This window comes from Dendrobates tinctorius, unplaced genomic scaffold, assembly GCF_039654945.1.
Source record: "Dendrobates tinctorius isolate UK_male_01 unplaced genomic scaffold, ASM3965494v1 ptg000054l, whole genome shotgun sequence".
Classification (NCBI taxonomy): domain Eukaryota; kingdom Metazoa; phylum Chordata; class Amphibia; order Anura; family Dendrobatidae; genus Dendrobates; species Dendrobates tinctorius.
In genome coordinates this window covers 13,981,237-14,000,281 of record NW_027361722.1, presented here as the reverse complement: position 1 = coordinate 14,000,281, position 19,045 = coordinate 13,981,237, and the positions used below count along the sequence as shown (strand labels likewise).

General features: G+C 43.1%; 1 protein-coding gene across 2 annotated transcripts in view; it reads left to right on the top strand.

The window, feature by feature from the left end:
* Positions 1-12,752: 12,752 nt before the first annotated feature.
* The window catches only part of RCSD1 (RCSD domain containing 1), a 109,364-nt gene continuing 103,071 nt past the window's right edge, over positions 12,753-19,045 (top strand). For both annotated transcript variants that reach the window (XM_073577112.1, XM_073577111.1), the window contains exon 1: positions 12,753-12,883. In XM_073577112.1, coding sequence (XP_073433213.1) covers positions 12,878-12,883 — 6 coding nt within the window. In that variant the 5' untranslated portion in view covers positions 12,753-12,877. The remainder of the gene's footprint in view (positions 12,884-19,045) is intronic.

Genomic DNA, 19,045 nt, shown 5'->3' with positions numbered 1-19,045 from the left:
ACTGCCCCTATGTACAAGAATATAACTACTATAATACTGCTCCTATGTACAAGAATATAACTATTATAATACTGCCCTTATGTACAATAATATAACTACTATAATACTGCCCTTATGTACAATAATATAACTACTATAATACTGCTCCTATGTACAAGAATATAACTACTATAATACTGCCCTTATGTACAATAATATAACTACTATAATACTGCTCCTATGTACGAGAATATAACTACTATAATACTGCCCCTATGTACAAGAATATAACTACTATAATACTGCTCCTATGTACGAGAATATAACTACTATAATACTGCCCCTATGTACAAGAATATAACTACTATAATACTGCTCCTATGTACAAGAATATAACTACTATAATATTGCTCCTATGTACAAGAATATAACTACTATAATACTGCCCTTATGTACAATAATATAACTACTATAATACTGCTCCTATGTACGAGAATATAACTACTATAATACTGCCCCTATGTACAAGAATATAACTACTATAATACTGCTCCTATGTACGAGAATATAACTACTATAATACTGCCCCTATGTACAAGAATATAACTACTATAATACTGCTCCTATGTAAAAGAATATAACTACTGTAATACTGCTCCTATGTACAAAAATATAACTACTATAATACTGCCCTTATGTACAATAATATAACTACTATAATACTGCTCCTATGTACAAGAATATAACTACTATAATACTGCCCTTATGTACAATAATATAACTACTATAATACTGCCCTTATGTACAATAATATAACTACTATAATACTGCTCCTATGTACAAGAATATAACTACTATAATACTGCCCTTATGTACAATAATATAACTACTATAATACTGCTCCTATGTACGAGAATATAACTACTATAATACTGCTCCTATGTACGAGAATATAACTACTATAATACTGCCCCTATGTACAAGAATATAACTACTATAATACTGCTCCTATGTACAAGAATATAACTACTATAATATTGCTCCTATGTACAAGAATATAACTACTATAATACTTCCCTTATGTACAATAATATAACTACTATAATACTGCTCCTATGTACGAGAATATAACTACTATAATACTGCCCCTATGTACAAGAATATAACTACTATAATACTGCTCCTATGTACGAGAATATAACTACTATAATACTGCCCCTATGTACAAGAATATAACTACTATAATACTGCTCCTATGTACAAGAATATAACTACTATAATATTGCTCCTATGTACAAGAATATAACTACTATAATACTGCCCTTATGTACAATAATATAACTACTATAATACTGCTCCTATGTACGAGAATATAACTACTATAATACTGCCCCTATGTACAAGAATATAACTACTATAATACTGCTCCTATGTACGAGAATATAACTACTATAATACTGCCCCTATGTACAAGAATATAACTACTATAATACTGCTCCTATGTACAAGAATATAACTACTATAATATTGCTCCTATGTACAAGAATATAACTACTATAATACTGCCCTTATGTACAATAATATAACTACTATAATACTGCTCCTATGTACGAGAATATAACTACTATAATACTGCCCCTATGTACAAGAATATAACTACTATAATACTGCTCCTATGTACGAGAATATAACTACTATAATACTGCCCCTATGTACAAGAATATAACTACTATAATACTGCTCCTATGTAAAAGAATATAACTACTGTAATACTGCTCCTATGTACAAAAATATAACTACTATAATACTGCCCTTATGTACAATAATATAACTACTATAATACTGCTCCTATGTACAAGAATATAACTACTATAATACTGCCCTTATGTACAATAATATAACTACTATAATACTGCCCTTATGTACAATAATATAACTACTATAATACTGCTCCTATGTACAAGAATATAACTACTATAATACTGCCCTTATGTACAATAATATAACTACTATAATACTGCTCCTATGTACGAGAATATAACTACTATAATACTGCCCCTATGTACAAGAATATAACTACTATAATACTGCTCCTATGTACGAGAATATAACTACTATAATACTGCCCCTATGTACAAGAATATAACTACTATAATACTGCCCCTATGTACAAGAATATAACTACTATAATACTGCTCCTATGTACGAGAATATAACTACTATAATACTGCCCCTATGTACAAGAATATAACTACTATAATACTGCTCCTATGTACAAGAATATAACTACTATAATATTGCTCCTATGTACAAGAATATAACTACTATAATACTGCCCTTATGTACAATAATATAACTACTATAATACTGCCCCTATGTACAAGAATATAACTACTATAATACTGCTCCTATGTACGAGAATATAACTACTATAATACTGCCCCTATGTACAAGAATATAACTACTATAATACTGCTCCTATGTAAAAGAATATAACTACTATAATACTGCTCCTATGTACAAGAATATAACTACTATAATACTGCCCTTATGTACAATAATATAACTACTATAATACTGCTCCTATGTATGAGAATATAACTACTATAATACTGCCCCTATGTACAAGAATATAACTACTATAATACTGCTCCTATGTACGAGAATATAACTACTATAATACTGCTCCTATGTACGAGAATATAACTACTATAATACTGCTCCTATATACAAGGATATAACTACTATAATACTGCCCCTATGTACAAGAATATAACTACTATAATACTGCCCCCTATGTACAAGAATATAACTACTATAATACTGCCCTTATGTACAAGAATATAACTACTATAATACTGTTCCTATGTACGAGAATATAACTACTATAATACTGCCCCTATGTACAAGAATATAACTACTATAATACTGCCCCCTATGTACAAGAATATAACTACTATAATACTGCTCCTATGTACAAGAATATAACTACTATAATACTGCCCCTATGTACAAGAATATAACTACTATAATACTGCTCCTATGTACAAGAATATAACTATTATAATACTGCCCCCTATGTATAAGAATATAACTGCAAGTCTATAATACTGCCCCCATGAAGAAGACTTATATTAGATGACCGTGGTATTTTTGTGTACTGAGAAGACTGTAAGGCTGTGTGCGCACGCTGCGGAATGATTAGCAAAATCTTTTGAGGTTTTACCTGCGGATTGCTCTGCGGTTTTCTCCCATGTGCCCTATATAATCCCAGTGTCTTCCTATTTTGGGGGGTGTTGGGACTGTATTAGGCTGCGCCCCATGTGATTATAGCCTCTGCACCCCCGGCAGCTGCACCCTGGACCCATCAATCAGAACGGTTTTCTTATTTTACATGCCTCCTGTTTCGCTTCCTGAGTACTCGCTGTGGTTGTGACTGAAACGTTTTCATCGGAAGGCAGGCCTGACATCACACTGCAGAATCCTCTATAAAGCCACGTCTTCTAGATGGTCAATTATCATGTATCATCCACATCATCACACACATCTAATCATCACATTGAATCAATACAATCACTAGCGTCATCTAATCTGCCCTCATCATCCATATAGTTAGATATATGATTAGTGGGGCAGGACAACATCAGAGCATCCTGCCCTTGAATATTGTGCAGTGAGCCAGCACCATGAGAGATGTCATTTGTCTACTTCTTTACCCCCACCTTTACATTATCTATATCATTGTCACACTATAAGGTTTTGTTGCTGTGTGTCTCTCTCAGTAATATAGATTGGATGTGAGGTCTGTGTGTCTCTCCCAGTAATATAGGCTGGATGTGAGGTCTGTGTGTCTCTCTCAGTAATATAGGCTGGATGTGAGGTCTGTGTGTCTCTCTCAGTAATATAGATTGGATGTGAGGTCTGTGTGTCTCTCCCAGTAATATAGGCTGGATGTGAGGTCTGTGTGTCTCTCCCAGTAATATAGGCTGGATGTGAGGTCTGTGTGTCTCTCAGTAATATAGGCTAGATGTGAGGTCTGTGTGTCTCTCCCAGTAATATAGTCTGGATGTGAGGTCTTTGTCTCTCTCAGTAATATAGGCTAGATGTGAGGTCTGTGTGTCTCTCCCAGTAATATAGGCTGGATGTGAGGTCTGTGTCTCTCTCCCAGTAATATAGGCTGGATGTGAGGTCTGTGTCTCTCTCCTAGTGATATAGGCTGGATGTGAGGTCTGTGAGTCTCTCTCAGTAATATAGGCTGGATGTGAGGTCTTTGTCTCTCTCAGTAATATAGGCTAGATGTGAGGTCTGTGTGTCTCTCCCAGTAATATAGGCTGGATGTGAGGTCTGTGTGTCTCTCTCAGTAATATAGGCTGGATATGAGGTCTGTGTGTCTCTCCCAGTAATATAGGCTGGATGTGAGGTCTTTGTCGCTCTCAGTCATATAGGTTAGATGTGAGGTCTGTGTCTCTCTCCCAGTAATATAGGCTGGATGTGAGGTCTGTGTGTCTCTCCTAGTGATATAGGCTGGATGTGAGGTCTGTGTGTCTCTCTCAGTAATATAGGCTGGATGTGAGGTCTGCGTGTCTCTCCCAGTAATATAGGTTGGATATGAGGTCAGTGTGTCTCTCCCAGTAATATAGGCTGGATGTGAGGTATTTGTGTCTCTCCCAGTAATATAGGTTGGATGTGAGGTCTGTGTGTCTCTCCCAGTAATATAGGCTGGATGAGAGGTCTGTGTGTCTCTCCCAGTAATATAGTCTGGATGTGAGGTATGTGTGTCTCTCCCAGTAATATAGGCTGGATGTGAGGTCTGTGTGTCTCCCCCAGTAATATAGGCTGGATGAAAGGTCTATGTGTCTCTCCCAGTAATATAGGCTGGATGTGAGGTCTATGTGTCTCTCCCAGTAATATAGGCTGGATGAGAGGTCTATGTGTCTCTCCCAGTAATATAGGCTGGATGAGAGGTCTGTGTATCTCTCCCAGTAATATAGGCTGGATGTGAGGTCTATGTGTATCTCCCAGTAATATAGGCTGGATGAGAGGTCTATGTGTCTCTCCCAGTAATATTGGCTGGATGAGAGGTCTATGTGTCTCTCCCAGTAATATAGGCTGGATGTGAGGTCTATGTGTATCTCCCAGTAATATAGGCTGGATGAGAGGTCTATGTGTCTCTCCCAGTAATATAGGCTGGATGTGAGGTCTGTGTATCTCTCCCAGTAATATAGGCTGGATGTGAGGTCTGTGTGTCTCTCCCAGTAATATAGGCTGGATGTGAGGTCTGTGTGTCTCTCCCAGTAATATAGTCTGGATGAGAGGTCTATGTGTCTTTCCCAGTAATATGGGTTGGATATGAGGTCTGTGTGTCTCTCCCAGTAATATAGGCTGGATGAGAGCTCTGTGTGTCTCTCCCAGTAATATAGGTTGGATATGAGGTCTGTGTGTGTCTCTCCCAGTAATATAGGCTGGATGTGAGGTCTGTGTATCTCTCCCAGTAATATAGGCTGGATGAGAGGTCTATGTGTCTCTCCCAGTAATATAGGCTGGATGTGAGGTCTATGTGTCTCTCCCAGTAATACAAGCTGGATGACAGGTCGGTGTGTCTCTCTCTCGCCATTTTTCTTTTATTTGTTTCTTTTACGCAGGAGAGACACACCGGGTGCTGAATACCACTTCCATCATTGTCTCCTGGACACACAGATGTCAAAAAAATGGACAGGTCTGTGGTGCCAATATTCAAAAAAAGGCTCTAAAAGTGACCCTGGAAATTATAGGCCAGTAAGTCTAACCTCTATTGTGGGTGAGATATGTGAAGGGTTTCTGAGGGATGTTATTCTGGATTATCTCCATGAGAATAACTGTGTAACTCCATATCAGCATGGGTTTATGAGGAATCGCTGCTGTCACACCAATCTAATCAGTTTTTATGAAGAGGTAAGCTATAGACTGGACCAAGGTGAGTCATTGGATGTGGTATATCTTGATGAAAATGATGAAATGGTAAGACAGGATGTTGAGAAGGCTGAACTTTTAAATTCCTATTTTGCATCTGTTTTCTCTCAGAAAGGAAATGTAATATCAACTGTTATTCACTGTCCTATTAAGGGAATAGAAGAATCCAGGATATCTATAAACAGAAAGTTAGTGAGGAAACACTTAGCTAACCTAAATGAATTCAAGTCTCCAGGTCCAGATGAATTACACCCCAGAGTACTGAAGGAGATAGCAGAAGAAATTTTTGAACCTCTCTCCATAATCTTTGAAAATTCTTGGAGAACAGGAGAAGTGCCAGAAGACTGGAGAAGAGCAAATGTTGTTCCTATCTTCAAAAAGGGGAAGAAGGTGGACCCAGGCAACTATAGGCCGGTGAGTCTGACTTCTATACCAGGAAAGATCTTTGAACAAATTATTAAACAACATGTATGTCAATACCTGGATAAGAATGAAGTGATTAAACCGAGTCAGCATGGGTTTGTAACTAATAAGTCATGTCAGACTAACTTAATTTCCTTCTATGACGGTATCACTGATTGGGTGGATCAAGGAAATGCTGTAGATATAGTATATCTTGACTTCAGCAAAGCATTTGACAAAGTCTCTCATACAATCCTTATTGAAAAAATGACTAAGTATGGAATGGACAAGGCAACTGTTAGGTGGATTCATAACTGGCTTAGTGATCGGACCCAAAGAGTGGTCTTAAATGGCTGCACATCCAGTTGGAAGAATGTCTCAAGTGGGGTACCACAGGGCTCTGTCCTGGGCCCTGTATTGTTCAACATCTTTATCAACGATTTAGATGAAGGAATTGAGGGTAAACTGATTAAATTTGCTGATGACACAAAGCTAGGAGGGATAGCTAATACTAGAGAAGAGAGAGAGAGGATTCAAAAAGATTTAAATAAACTGGAGAAGTGGGCAGCAACTAACAGAATGGTTTTTAACAGGGAGAAATGCAAAGTACTACATCTGGGCAATAAAAATGAAAAAAGTATATATAGAATGGGTGGAATAGGGCTAAGTGACAGCACATGTGAAAAAGACTTGGGTATACTAATAGATCACAGACTGAATATGAGTCAACAGTGTGATGCAGCAGCAAAAAAGGCAAATGCAATTCTAGGATGTATTAAGAGAAGCATACAGTCTAGATCACGTGAAGTCATTATTTCCCTCTACTCCTCTTTGGTCAGACCTCATCTGGAATATTGTGTCCAGTTTTGGGCGCCACATTTTAAAGAAGACATCAACAAACTGGAGCAAGTTCAGAAAAGAGCGACCAGAATGGTGACCGGTCTGCAAACCCTGTCTTATGAGGAAAGGTTGCAGGATTTGGGAATGTTTAGTTTGCAAAAGAGAAGACTGAGAGGATACTTAATAGCTGTCTACAAATATCTAAAGGGCTGTCACATTGTAGAAGGATCAACTTTATTCTCATTTGCACAAGGAAAGACTAGAAGCAATGGGATGAAACTGAATGGGAGGAGACACAGATTAGATATTAGAAAAAACTTTTTGACAGTTAGAGTGATCAATGAGTGGAACAAGCTGCCACGAGAAGTGGTGAGTTCTCCTTCAATGGAAGTCTTCAAACAGAGGCTGGACAGACATCTGACTGGGATGATTTAGCGAATCCTGCTTTGAGCAGGGGGTTGGACCAGATGATTTTTCCAAAGCATTTGATACAGTGCCACACAAGAGGTTGGTACACAAAATGAGAATGCTGGGTCTGGAGGTAAATGTGTGTAAATGGGTAAGTAACTGGTTTAGTGGTAGAAAGCAGAGGGTGGTTATAAATGGTATATTCTCTAACTGGGTCGCTGTGATCAGTGGGGACCGCAGGGGTCGGTGTTGGGACCTCTTCTCTTCAATATATTTATTAACCATCTGGTAGAAGGTTTACACAGTAAAATATCAATATTTGCAGATGATACAAAACTATGTAAAGCAGTCAGTACAAGAGAAGATAGTATTCTGCTACAGATGGATCTGGATAAGTTGGAAATTTGGGCCGAAAGGTGGCAGATGAGATATAACAATGATAAATGTAAAGTTATACACATGGGAAGGAATCAATATCACCATTACACACTGAACGGGAAACCACTGGGTAAATCTGACATGGAGAAGGACTTGGGGATCCTAGTTAGGCCTGTTTCACACTTCCGTTTTTTTTGTGCTGTTGCAATCCGTGAAAGATGTGAAAAACGGATCCGTTTCCGTTGTGACACCACGTATGCCACCGGACCGTTTTTTTGACGGATCAGCTGAAGTCAGAAATTTAAAGGAACCGCGTCCTGGAAAAGGAAGGAGAGAGAGAATATTTTTGTTTGCACGGCTTTACCGGAACGCTATTTAGGGGTAAAAATCCCTGCCAGACCAAATCTGCCGGGCGTGCACAATACAAAATAGCGGATCATCGCTCTGAAAAACGTTTCAGAGTCCGTCTCATCCGCCCGGGAGCCGGTAAAATTCTGAGTGCCCGGCCATACCCCTGCAGTCCCCTCGCCCCTAGTGAGTGCCCGGCCATACCCCTGCAGTCCCCTCGCCCCTAGTGAGTGCCCGGTCATACCCCTGCAGTCCCCTCGCCCCTAGCGAGTGCCCGGCCATACCCCTGCAGTCCCCTCGCCCCTAGTGAGTGCCCGGTCATACCCCTGCAGTCCCCTCGCCCCTAGTGAGTGCCCGGCCATACCCCTGCAGTCCCCTCGCCCCTAGCGAGTGCCCGGCCAAGGGGGCATTCTCTGTGTCTGGAAGAGAGAAGGATTTTCCACCAACATAGAAGAGGATTCTTTACTGTTAGGGCAGTGAGAATCTGGAATTCCCGGCCTGAGGAGGTGCTGATGACGAACTCAGGCGAGGGGTTCACTAGAGGCCTGGATGTCTTCCTGGAGCGTAACAATATTGTATCTTACAGTTATTAGGTTCTTTAGAAGGACGTAGATCTGACGGAATATAGGCTGAACTGGATGGACACAAGGCTTTTTTTGGCTTTGCTAACTATGTTACTATGTATATGGAATGGGGGTAGAGAGTTACATTGAAGACAGATAATCTGCAGCTTTAGGAAAAGTTGCAAAAAACATTTAGGAAGTAAATCAACATCCGAGTGAAGGTGTCAATAATTCGTGTTTTCTTTTTACTAAGAATGTAACATGACACATGCCGATTTCTATTTTTCATGGGGGTTTTTTTGTGCCTGTAAAGTTTAGGTCATTTCTGTTCCACCCAGATGAGACCACTGAAGACGTCTCCCCACTTGTTCCAGTGAGGTCACTTCCTATGTGAGATGCTGCAGGGTCCGCGCGGCCCGACCCTCCATCTTGCTTGGCCGGTGTTTCCTGCCCTAAGTAAACACCACATATGAAGCCTGGAATGTGTCACAATGAAGGTCTCCATGAGCGACGCGTTTCTGCGCTTCTCAGCTTAAAGGGAAGGAGGCTCTACCTGTCTGCCTAACCACAGAGTAGCGCTATCACTTGGGCACCACGCAGGTCTATGCATTACATGGACACCTGTCATCATGACCTATGTCCAGGATTAGAAGACATGGCCGCCTTCGTCCACAGTCAGTGCCACTCCTGTCTACAGACTGCAATCACTATGACTGCTCTTCCTCATTACTTTCAATACGGCTGCAATACCAGACACAACCTGTAGACAGGAGTGGCGCTGTTTTGGGAAGAAAGTAGTTTTTGATTTTTTTACACTTTCACCATACGATTGTGCCGACTGTCATGCACAGTTGTACCCTACAGCAATTAAAGGGAACATGCCAACCCATTTTTAAATATGGACGTAGTAGACGCACTTGTCCCTCAATAACAATTATATCTTTTTTATAGAAATCCGATGCGCCAGTCAGGAGAAATCTGGCCTGTAAGTCAAATCAGGCTGGAAGTGCACTGGGGGCGTGTCTGACTGAGTGTTCTCTCTACAGTGACACGCCCCCAGTGCATTTCCAGCCTGATTGGCATATGACTTCTACGCCAGATTTCTCCTGACTGGCGCATCCGATCTCAATAAAAATGGTATCATTTTTTTGGGGGGATAGACAAGCGCCTATAAAGAAATACCGCTACTTATATGTGCGAAGAACTTCCCTTTAACCCTTTAAATGCCACAATTAAATCCAGTTGTGACAGTAATGTTGCATGAATGTGTAGCAAAGACCCTCAGGGGCTCTCAGCAGCGGAAATCTCTCCTGATAGTTTGCTACAATGTATCAGGGCAGCTGAAATGTATCTCCAGACACTTTAGCACATAGACTGTTAAGCCCCCGTCACACATAGCGAGATCGCTGTGTGTGACAGCTATCGGACCCCTGGTAACTAACGTACACAGCGACGCCGCGCGCTCGGCGTCGCTGGTGCTGATCGCTGGTGAAGCTGCCTGTTTGACAGCTCACCAGCGATCCTGACACAGTGATATCGTTGTCGGGATCGCTGGTGAGTCGCTTTGTGTGACGGGGCCCTAAACAATCCTCCGAGAGGTAAACAGCCCAGACTGCAGACTGATACATTGTAACAAAGCGTCAGGACAGGAGAAAGATTTGAGCTTCTGATGTGAGGAATGGTCATTGTAGTTTCAAGAGTCTAAATAAAAAGAACAAGTGAAAATTAGAAACTTTGTAACGTATCTTACTGGAGAAATCTGCTTCTTTCTCCACTTATGAGCCACTTTTTCTCTCTATCTTTCTCAAGCCACAACTGCCATCTCACTGATGGATCAGATTACAGCAGTCAGTTGAAATGAGATCCAGTTAAGGAAGCAGAGACAAGCAGAACCAGTGCTGTTTCTGTCTAGTAAGTGTTTTATCTCACTCCGATGCTAGAACCCTATTTCTGTACTGCTGTATAATATCCTTCATGCTGCTGCTTTGTAGTAAGTGTTTTATCTAACCCCAGTGCTGGATTCATAGCTACACTGTTCAGTACTGCTGTATGATGTCCTCCATGCTGCTGCTTTCTAGTAAAAGTTTTATCTCACCACTGAACATGATTCACAGTCACACTGCACAGTCTTGCTGTATTATGTTTTCTATGCTGTTGCCTCTCCTAGAAAGTGTCTTATCTCACCCCTGTGCTGGATTCACCTGTACACTTCTCAGCACTGCTGTATAATGTCCTCCATGCTGCTGCTTTCTAGTAAGTGTTGTATCTAAAACCATTGCTGGATTCATAGCTACACTGTTCAGTACTGCTGTATAATATCCTAAATGCTGCTGCTTTATAGTATTATATCTCCCCTCTGAACTTGACTCACAGCCACACTGCACAGTATTGCTGTATCTTGTTCTCTATGCTGCTGTCGCTTCTAGTAAGTGTCTTCTCTCACCCCTGTGCTGACTTCGCAGCTCTACTTCTGCTACTTTGCTGAAAGCATTTTATCCTAACTTCAATGCTGGATTCATAGCTACACTGTTCATTACTGATGTATAATGTCCTCCATACTGCTTTTTTTAGTAAGCGTTTTAACTAACCCCACTACTGGATTCACAGCTACACTATTCAGTACAGAGGCATAATGTCCTCCATGCTGCTGATTTCTGGTATGTGTTTTATCTCAACTGGATTCACAATCACACTGCACATCATTGCTGTATCATGTTCTCTATGCGGTTTCTGCTTCTAGAAAGTGTTTAAACTCATCCCTGTGCTGTGGCCTCAGCTACACTGTTTAGTAATGCTGTATAATATTCCCCATGCTGCTGCTTTCTAGTAAATGTTTTATCTCACTAGTGAGCTGTATTCATAGCTACAATGCTCTGTACTGCTGTATAATGTCCTCCATTATACATTATTTCAACTCAGAGCAGTATTCACATCTACACTGCGCAGTACTTCTATATAATGCCCTCTATGCTGCTGTTTCTAGCATTTGTTTTAAACCCAGAGCTGTAATAATAGCTGAACTGCTCAGTACTGCTGTATAATTTCCTCCTTATGCCTTTCAATGGGGGAAGGAGCCTGACCTGTAAGCCAGTGAAAACTATATCTATGGCTTCCAGAAGGGGAAGGAGTCTGACCGAAAACTTACTGAGTATGATAGAAGTGCTTGTAATGAATTGTGGAAGCTGTAGGTAGAAAGAAAAATAAACACAGTAAAATAAAAAAATAATGAAAAAAAAATGTTAAAAATTAAGGTTTAAATCAGCCCAATTTTCTCACTTTAGAAATAAATATATATATTATATATATATATATATATATATATATATATATATATATAAACACATCTGATATCGCCGTGTCCTTAAAAGCCTGACCTATCAAAATCTCAAATTATTTAAATAGTGAAAAGACAAAGGGAGGAGCCAGATTTGCCATTTTTGGGGGTTGCTGCACCTCCCCAACAAAATGCAAAAAAAGTGATGAAAAATCAAATGCAACTCAAAATAGTATCAATAAAAACATCAGCTCCATCTGCCAAAGGAAAAGAAGTCATGGAGCCCAGCAAATGCCGACTTTTTTATTTTTTACAAAGTTTTTAATTTTTTTAACCACTAAAATAAAACAAAAACTTTGGTATCATCGTCATGGACAAGACATATTCTCCTTCGGACTTTGCGCCCTTTTTATCCGCTTTTTTGGGGTCTGAGTGATGTCATCACCCGCAGGTTATAGAGGGGCTCTGTATGACTCCCCTGCAGGTGTCTGCTGGGGGCAGCGGTGGGTCCCGTGTGCGGGCAGCGCCTCTCCCCTCCGCGCTCTCAGCATCTGTTTAGATTCGTGTCTATATATATCCGCTTCTCCCTCCTCCTCCAGCGCAGCGCGGCTCTAATGGGCAGGGTCGGGCGCAGAGGTGACAGCAGAACGGAGAGTGCAACAAGGGACGAGACGCAACAGGGGTCCTGGAAGTTTCTGGTGGCAGCGGAGTCCGGGCCCCTCCTGAGACCGAGGAAATGGAGGTACAGTCCTCAGGATAATGGCACTGATACTGGGGGTACAGGATAATGACACTGATACTGGGGGTACAGGATAATGATACTGATACTGGGGGTACAGGACAATGACACTGATACTGGGGGTACAGGACAATGACACTGATACTGGGGGTACAGGATAATGATACTGATACTGGGGGTACAGGATAATGATACTGATACTGGGGGTACAGGACAATGACACTGATACTGGGGGTACAGGACAATGACACTGATACTGGGGGTACAGGATAATGATACTGATACTGGGGGTACAGGATAATGACACTGACACTGGGGGTACAGGATAATGACACTGACACTGGGGGTACAGGATAATGACACTGACACTCGGGGTACAGGATAATGACACTGACACTGGGGGTACAGGATAATGACACTGACACTGGGGGTACAGGATAATGACACTGACACTGGGGGTACAGGATAATGACACTGACACTCGGGGTACAGGATAATGACACTGATACTGGGGGTACAGGATAATGACACTGACACTCGGGGTACAGGATAATGACACTGATACTGGGGGTACAGGATAATGACACTGACACTGGGGGTACAGGATAATGACACTGACACTGGGGGTACAGGATAATGACACTGACACTCGGGGTACAGGATAATGACACTGATACTGGGGGTACAGGATAATGATACTGATACTGGGGGTACAGGATAATGATACTGATACTGGGGGTACAGGATAATGATACTGACACTGGGGGTACAGGATAATGACACTGATACTGGGGGTACAGGATAATGATACTGATACTGGGGGTACAGGATAATGATACTGATACTGGGGGTACAGGATAATGATACTGATACTGGGGGTACAGGATAATGATACTGATACTGGGGGTACAGGATAATGGCACTGATACTGGGGGTACAGGATAATGACACTGACACTGGGGGTACAGGATAATGATACTGATACTGGGGGTACAGGATAATGATACTGATACTGGGGGTACAGGATAATGGCACTGATACTGGGGGTACAGGATAATGACACTGACACTGGGGGTACAGGATAATGATACTGATACTGGGGGTACAGGATAATGACACTGATACTGGGGGTACAGGATAATGGCACTGATACTGGGGGTACAGGATAATGACACTGACACTGGGGGTACAGGATAATGATACTGATACTGGGGGTACAGGATAATGATACTGATACTGGGGGTACAGGACAATGACACTGATACTGGGGGTACAGGATAATGACACTGATACTCGGGGTACAGGATAATGGCACTGATACTGGGGGTACAGGATAATGGCACTGATACTGGGGGTACAGGATAATGACACTGATACTGGGGGTACAGGATAATGATACTGATACTGGGGGTACAGGATAATGATACTGATACTGGGGGTACAGGATAATGATACTGATACTGGGGGTACAGGATAATGACACTGACACTGGGGGTACAGGATAATGACACTGACACTCGGGGTACAGGATAATGACACTGATACTGGGGGTACAGGATAATGACACTGACACTCGGGGTACAGGATAATGACACTGATACTGGGGGTACAGGATAATGATACTGATACTGGGGGTACAGGATAATGATACTGATACTGGGGGTACAGGATAATGATACTGATACTGGGGGTACAGGATAATGATACTGATACTGGGGGTACAGGATAATGGCACTGATACTGGGGGTACAGGATAATGACACTGACACTGGGGGTACAGGATAATGATACTGATACTGGGGGTACAGGATAATGACACTGATACTGGGGGTACAGGATAATGGCACTGATACTGGGGGTACAGGATAATGACACTGACACTGGGGGTACAGGATAATGATACTGATACTGGGGGTACAGGATAATGATACTGATACTGGGGGTACAGGACAATGACACTGATACTGGGGGTACAGGATAATGACACTGATACTCGGGGTACAGGATAATGGCACTGATACTGGGGGTACAGGATAATGGCACTGATACTGGGGGTACAGGATAATGACACTGACACTGGGGGTACAGGATAATGATACTGATACTGGGGGTACAGGATAATGATACTGATACTGGGGGTACAGGACAATGACACTGATACTGGGGGTACAGGATAATGACACTGACACTCGGGGTACAGGATAATGGCACTGATACTGGGGGTACAGGATAATGACACTGACACTCGGGGTACAGGATAATGACACTGACACTCGGGGTACAGGATAATGACGCTGACACTCGGGGTACAGGATAATGACACTGACACTCGGGGTACAGGATAATGACACTGACACTCTGAGTACAGGATAATGATACTGATACTGGGGGTACAGGACAATGACACTGATACTGGGGGTACAGGATAATGACACTGATACTGGGGGTACAGGATAATGACACTGACACTCTGGGTACAGGACAATGATACTGATACTGGGGGTACAGGATAATGACACTGATACTGGGGGTACAGGATAATGATACTGATACTGGGGGTACAGGATAATGACACTGACACTCGGGGTAAAGGATAATGACACTGACACTCGGGGTACAGGATAATGACACTGATACTGGGGGTACAGGATAATGATACTGATACTGGGGGTACAGGATAATGATACTGATACTGGGGGTACAGGATAATGATACTGATACTGGGGGTACAGGATAATGACACTGACACTGGGGTACAGGATAATGACACTGACACTGGGGGTACAGGATAATGATACTGATACTGGGGGTACAGGATAATGACACTGACACTGGGGGTACAGGATAATGACACTGATACTGGGGGTACAGGATAATGATACTGATACTGGGGGTACAGGATAATGACACTGACACTGGGGGTACAGGATAATGATACTGATACTGGGGGTACAGGATAATGACACTGATACTGGGGGTACAGGATACTGACACTGATACTGGGGGTACAGGATAATGACACTGATACTGGGGGTACAGGATAATGATACTGATACTGGGGGTACAGGATAATGACACTGACACTGGGGGTACAGGATAATGACACTGATACTGGGGGTACAGGATAATGATACTGATACTGGGGGTACAGGATAATGATACTGATACTGGGGGTACAGGATAATGACACTGATACTGGGGGTACAGGATAATGACACTGACACTGGGGGTACAGGATAATGACACTGATACTCGGGGTACAGGATAATGACACTGACACTCGGGGCACAGGATAATGACACTGACACTGGGGGTACTGGATAATGACACTGACACTGGGGGTACTGGATAATGACACTGACACTGGGGGTGCAGGATAATGACACTGACACTGGGGGTACAGGATAATGACACTGACACTGGGGGTACAGGATAATGACGCTGACACTGGGGGTACAGGATAATGACGCTGACACTCGGGGTACAGGATAATGACGCTGACACTCGGGGTACAGGATAATGACACTGACACTGGGGGTACAGAATAATGACACTGACACTCGGGGTACAGGATAATGACACTGACACTGGGGGTACAGGATAATGACACTGACACTCGGGGTACAGGATAATGACACTGACACTCGGGGTACAGGATAATGACACTGACACTGGGGGTACAGGATAATGACACTGACACTCGGGGTACAGGATAATGGCACTGACACTCTGAGTACAGGATAATGACACTGACACTGGGGGTACAGGATAATGACACTGACACTCGGGGTACAGGATAATGACACTGACACTCGGGGTACAGGATAATGACACTGACACTGGGGGTACAGGATAATGACACTGACACTCGGGGTACAGGATAATGGCACTGACACTCGGGGTACAGGATAATGACACTGACACTGGGGGTACAGGATAATGACACTGACACTCGGGGTACAGGATAATGGCACTGACACTCGGGGTGCAGGATAATGACACTGACACTGGGGGTACAGGATAATGGCACTGACACTCTGAGTACAGGATAATGACACTGACACTGGGGGTACAGGATAATGACACTGACACTCGGGGTACAGGATAATGACACTGACACTCGGGGTACAGGATAATGACACTGACACTGGGGGTACAGGATAATGACACTGACACTCGGGGTACAGGATAATGACACTGACACTCGGGGTACAGGATAATGACACTGACACTCGGGGTACAGGATAATGACACTGACACTCGGGGTACAGGATAATGACACTGACACTGGGGGTACAGGATAATGACACTGACACTCGGGGTACAGGATAATGACACTGAAACTCGGGGTACAGGATAATGACACTGACACTGGGGGTACAGGATAATGACACTGACACTCGGGGTACAGGATAATGACACTGACACTCGGGGTACAGGATAATGACACTGACACTGGGGGTACAGGATAATGACGCTGACACTGGGGGGTACAGGATAATGGCACTGACACTCGGGCTACAGGATAATGACACTGACACTGGGGGTACAGGATAATGGCACTGACACTCGGGGTACAGGATAATGACACTGACACTCGGGGTACAGGATAATGACGCTGACACTCGGGGTGCAGGATAATGACTCTGACACTGGGGGGTACAGGATAATGACACTGACACTCGGGGTACAGGATAATGACACTGACACTCGGGGTACAGGATAATGACACTGACACTCGGGGTACAGGATAATGACACTGACACTCGGGGTGCAGGATAATGACACTGATACTGGGGGTGCAGAATATGACACTGATACTGGGGGTGCAGAATAATGGCACTGACACTGGGGGTGCAGAATAATGACACTGACACTCGGGGTACAGAATAATGACACTGATACTGGGGGTACAGGATAATGACACTGACACTGGGGGTACAGGATAATGACACTGACACTCGGGGTACAGGATAATGACACTGACACTGGGGGTGCAGGATAATGACACTGACACTCGGGGTACAGGATAATGACACTGACACTCCGGGTGCAGGATAAGGACACTGACACTCGGGGTGCAGGATAATGACACTGACACTGGGGGTACAGGATAATGACACTGACACTCGGGGTACAGGATAATGACACTGACACTCGGGGTACAGGATAATGACACTGACACTCGGGGTACAGGATAATGACACTGACACACTGAGTACAGGATAATGACGCTGACACTGGGGGGTACAGGATAATGGCACTGACACTCGGGGTACAGGATAATGACACTGACACTCGGGGTACAGGATAATGACACTGACACTCGGGGTACAGGATAATGACACTGACACACTGAGTACAGGATAATGACGCTGACACTGGGGGGTACAGGATAATGGCACTGACACTCGGGGTACAGGATAATGGCACTGACACTCGGGGTACAGGATAATGACACTGACACTCGGGGTACAGGATAATGACGCTGACACTCGGGGTACAGGATAATGACGCTGACACTGGGGGGTACAGGATAATGACACTGATACTCGGGGTACAGGATAATGACACTGACACTCGGGGTACAGGATAATGACACTGACACTCGGGGTACAGGATAATGACACTGACACTCTGAGTACAGGATACTGACACTGACACTGGGGGTACAGGATAATGGCACTGACACTCGGGGTACAGGATAATGACACTGACACTCGGGGTACAGGATAATGACGCTGACACTCGGGGTACAGGATAATGACGCTGACACTGGGGGGTACAGGATAATGACACTGACACTCGGGGTACAGGATAATGGCACTGACACTCGGGGTACAGGATAATGACGCTGACACTCGGGGTACAGGATAATGACGCTGACACTGGGGGGTACAGGATAATGACACTGACACTCGGGGTACAGGATAATGGCACTGACACTCGGGGTACAGGATAATGACACTGACACTCGGGGTACAGGATAATGACGCTGACACTCGGGGTACAGGATAATGACGCTGACACTGGGGGGTACAGGATAATGACGCTGACACTCGGGGTACAGGATAATGACGCTGACACTCGTGGTACAGGATAATGACGCTGACACTCGGGGTACAGGATAATGACGCTGACACTCGGGGTACAGGATAATGACAC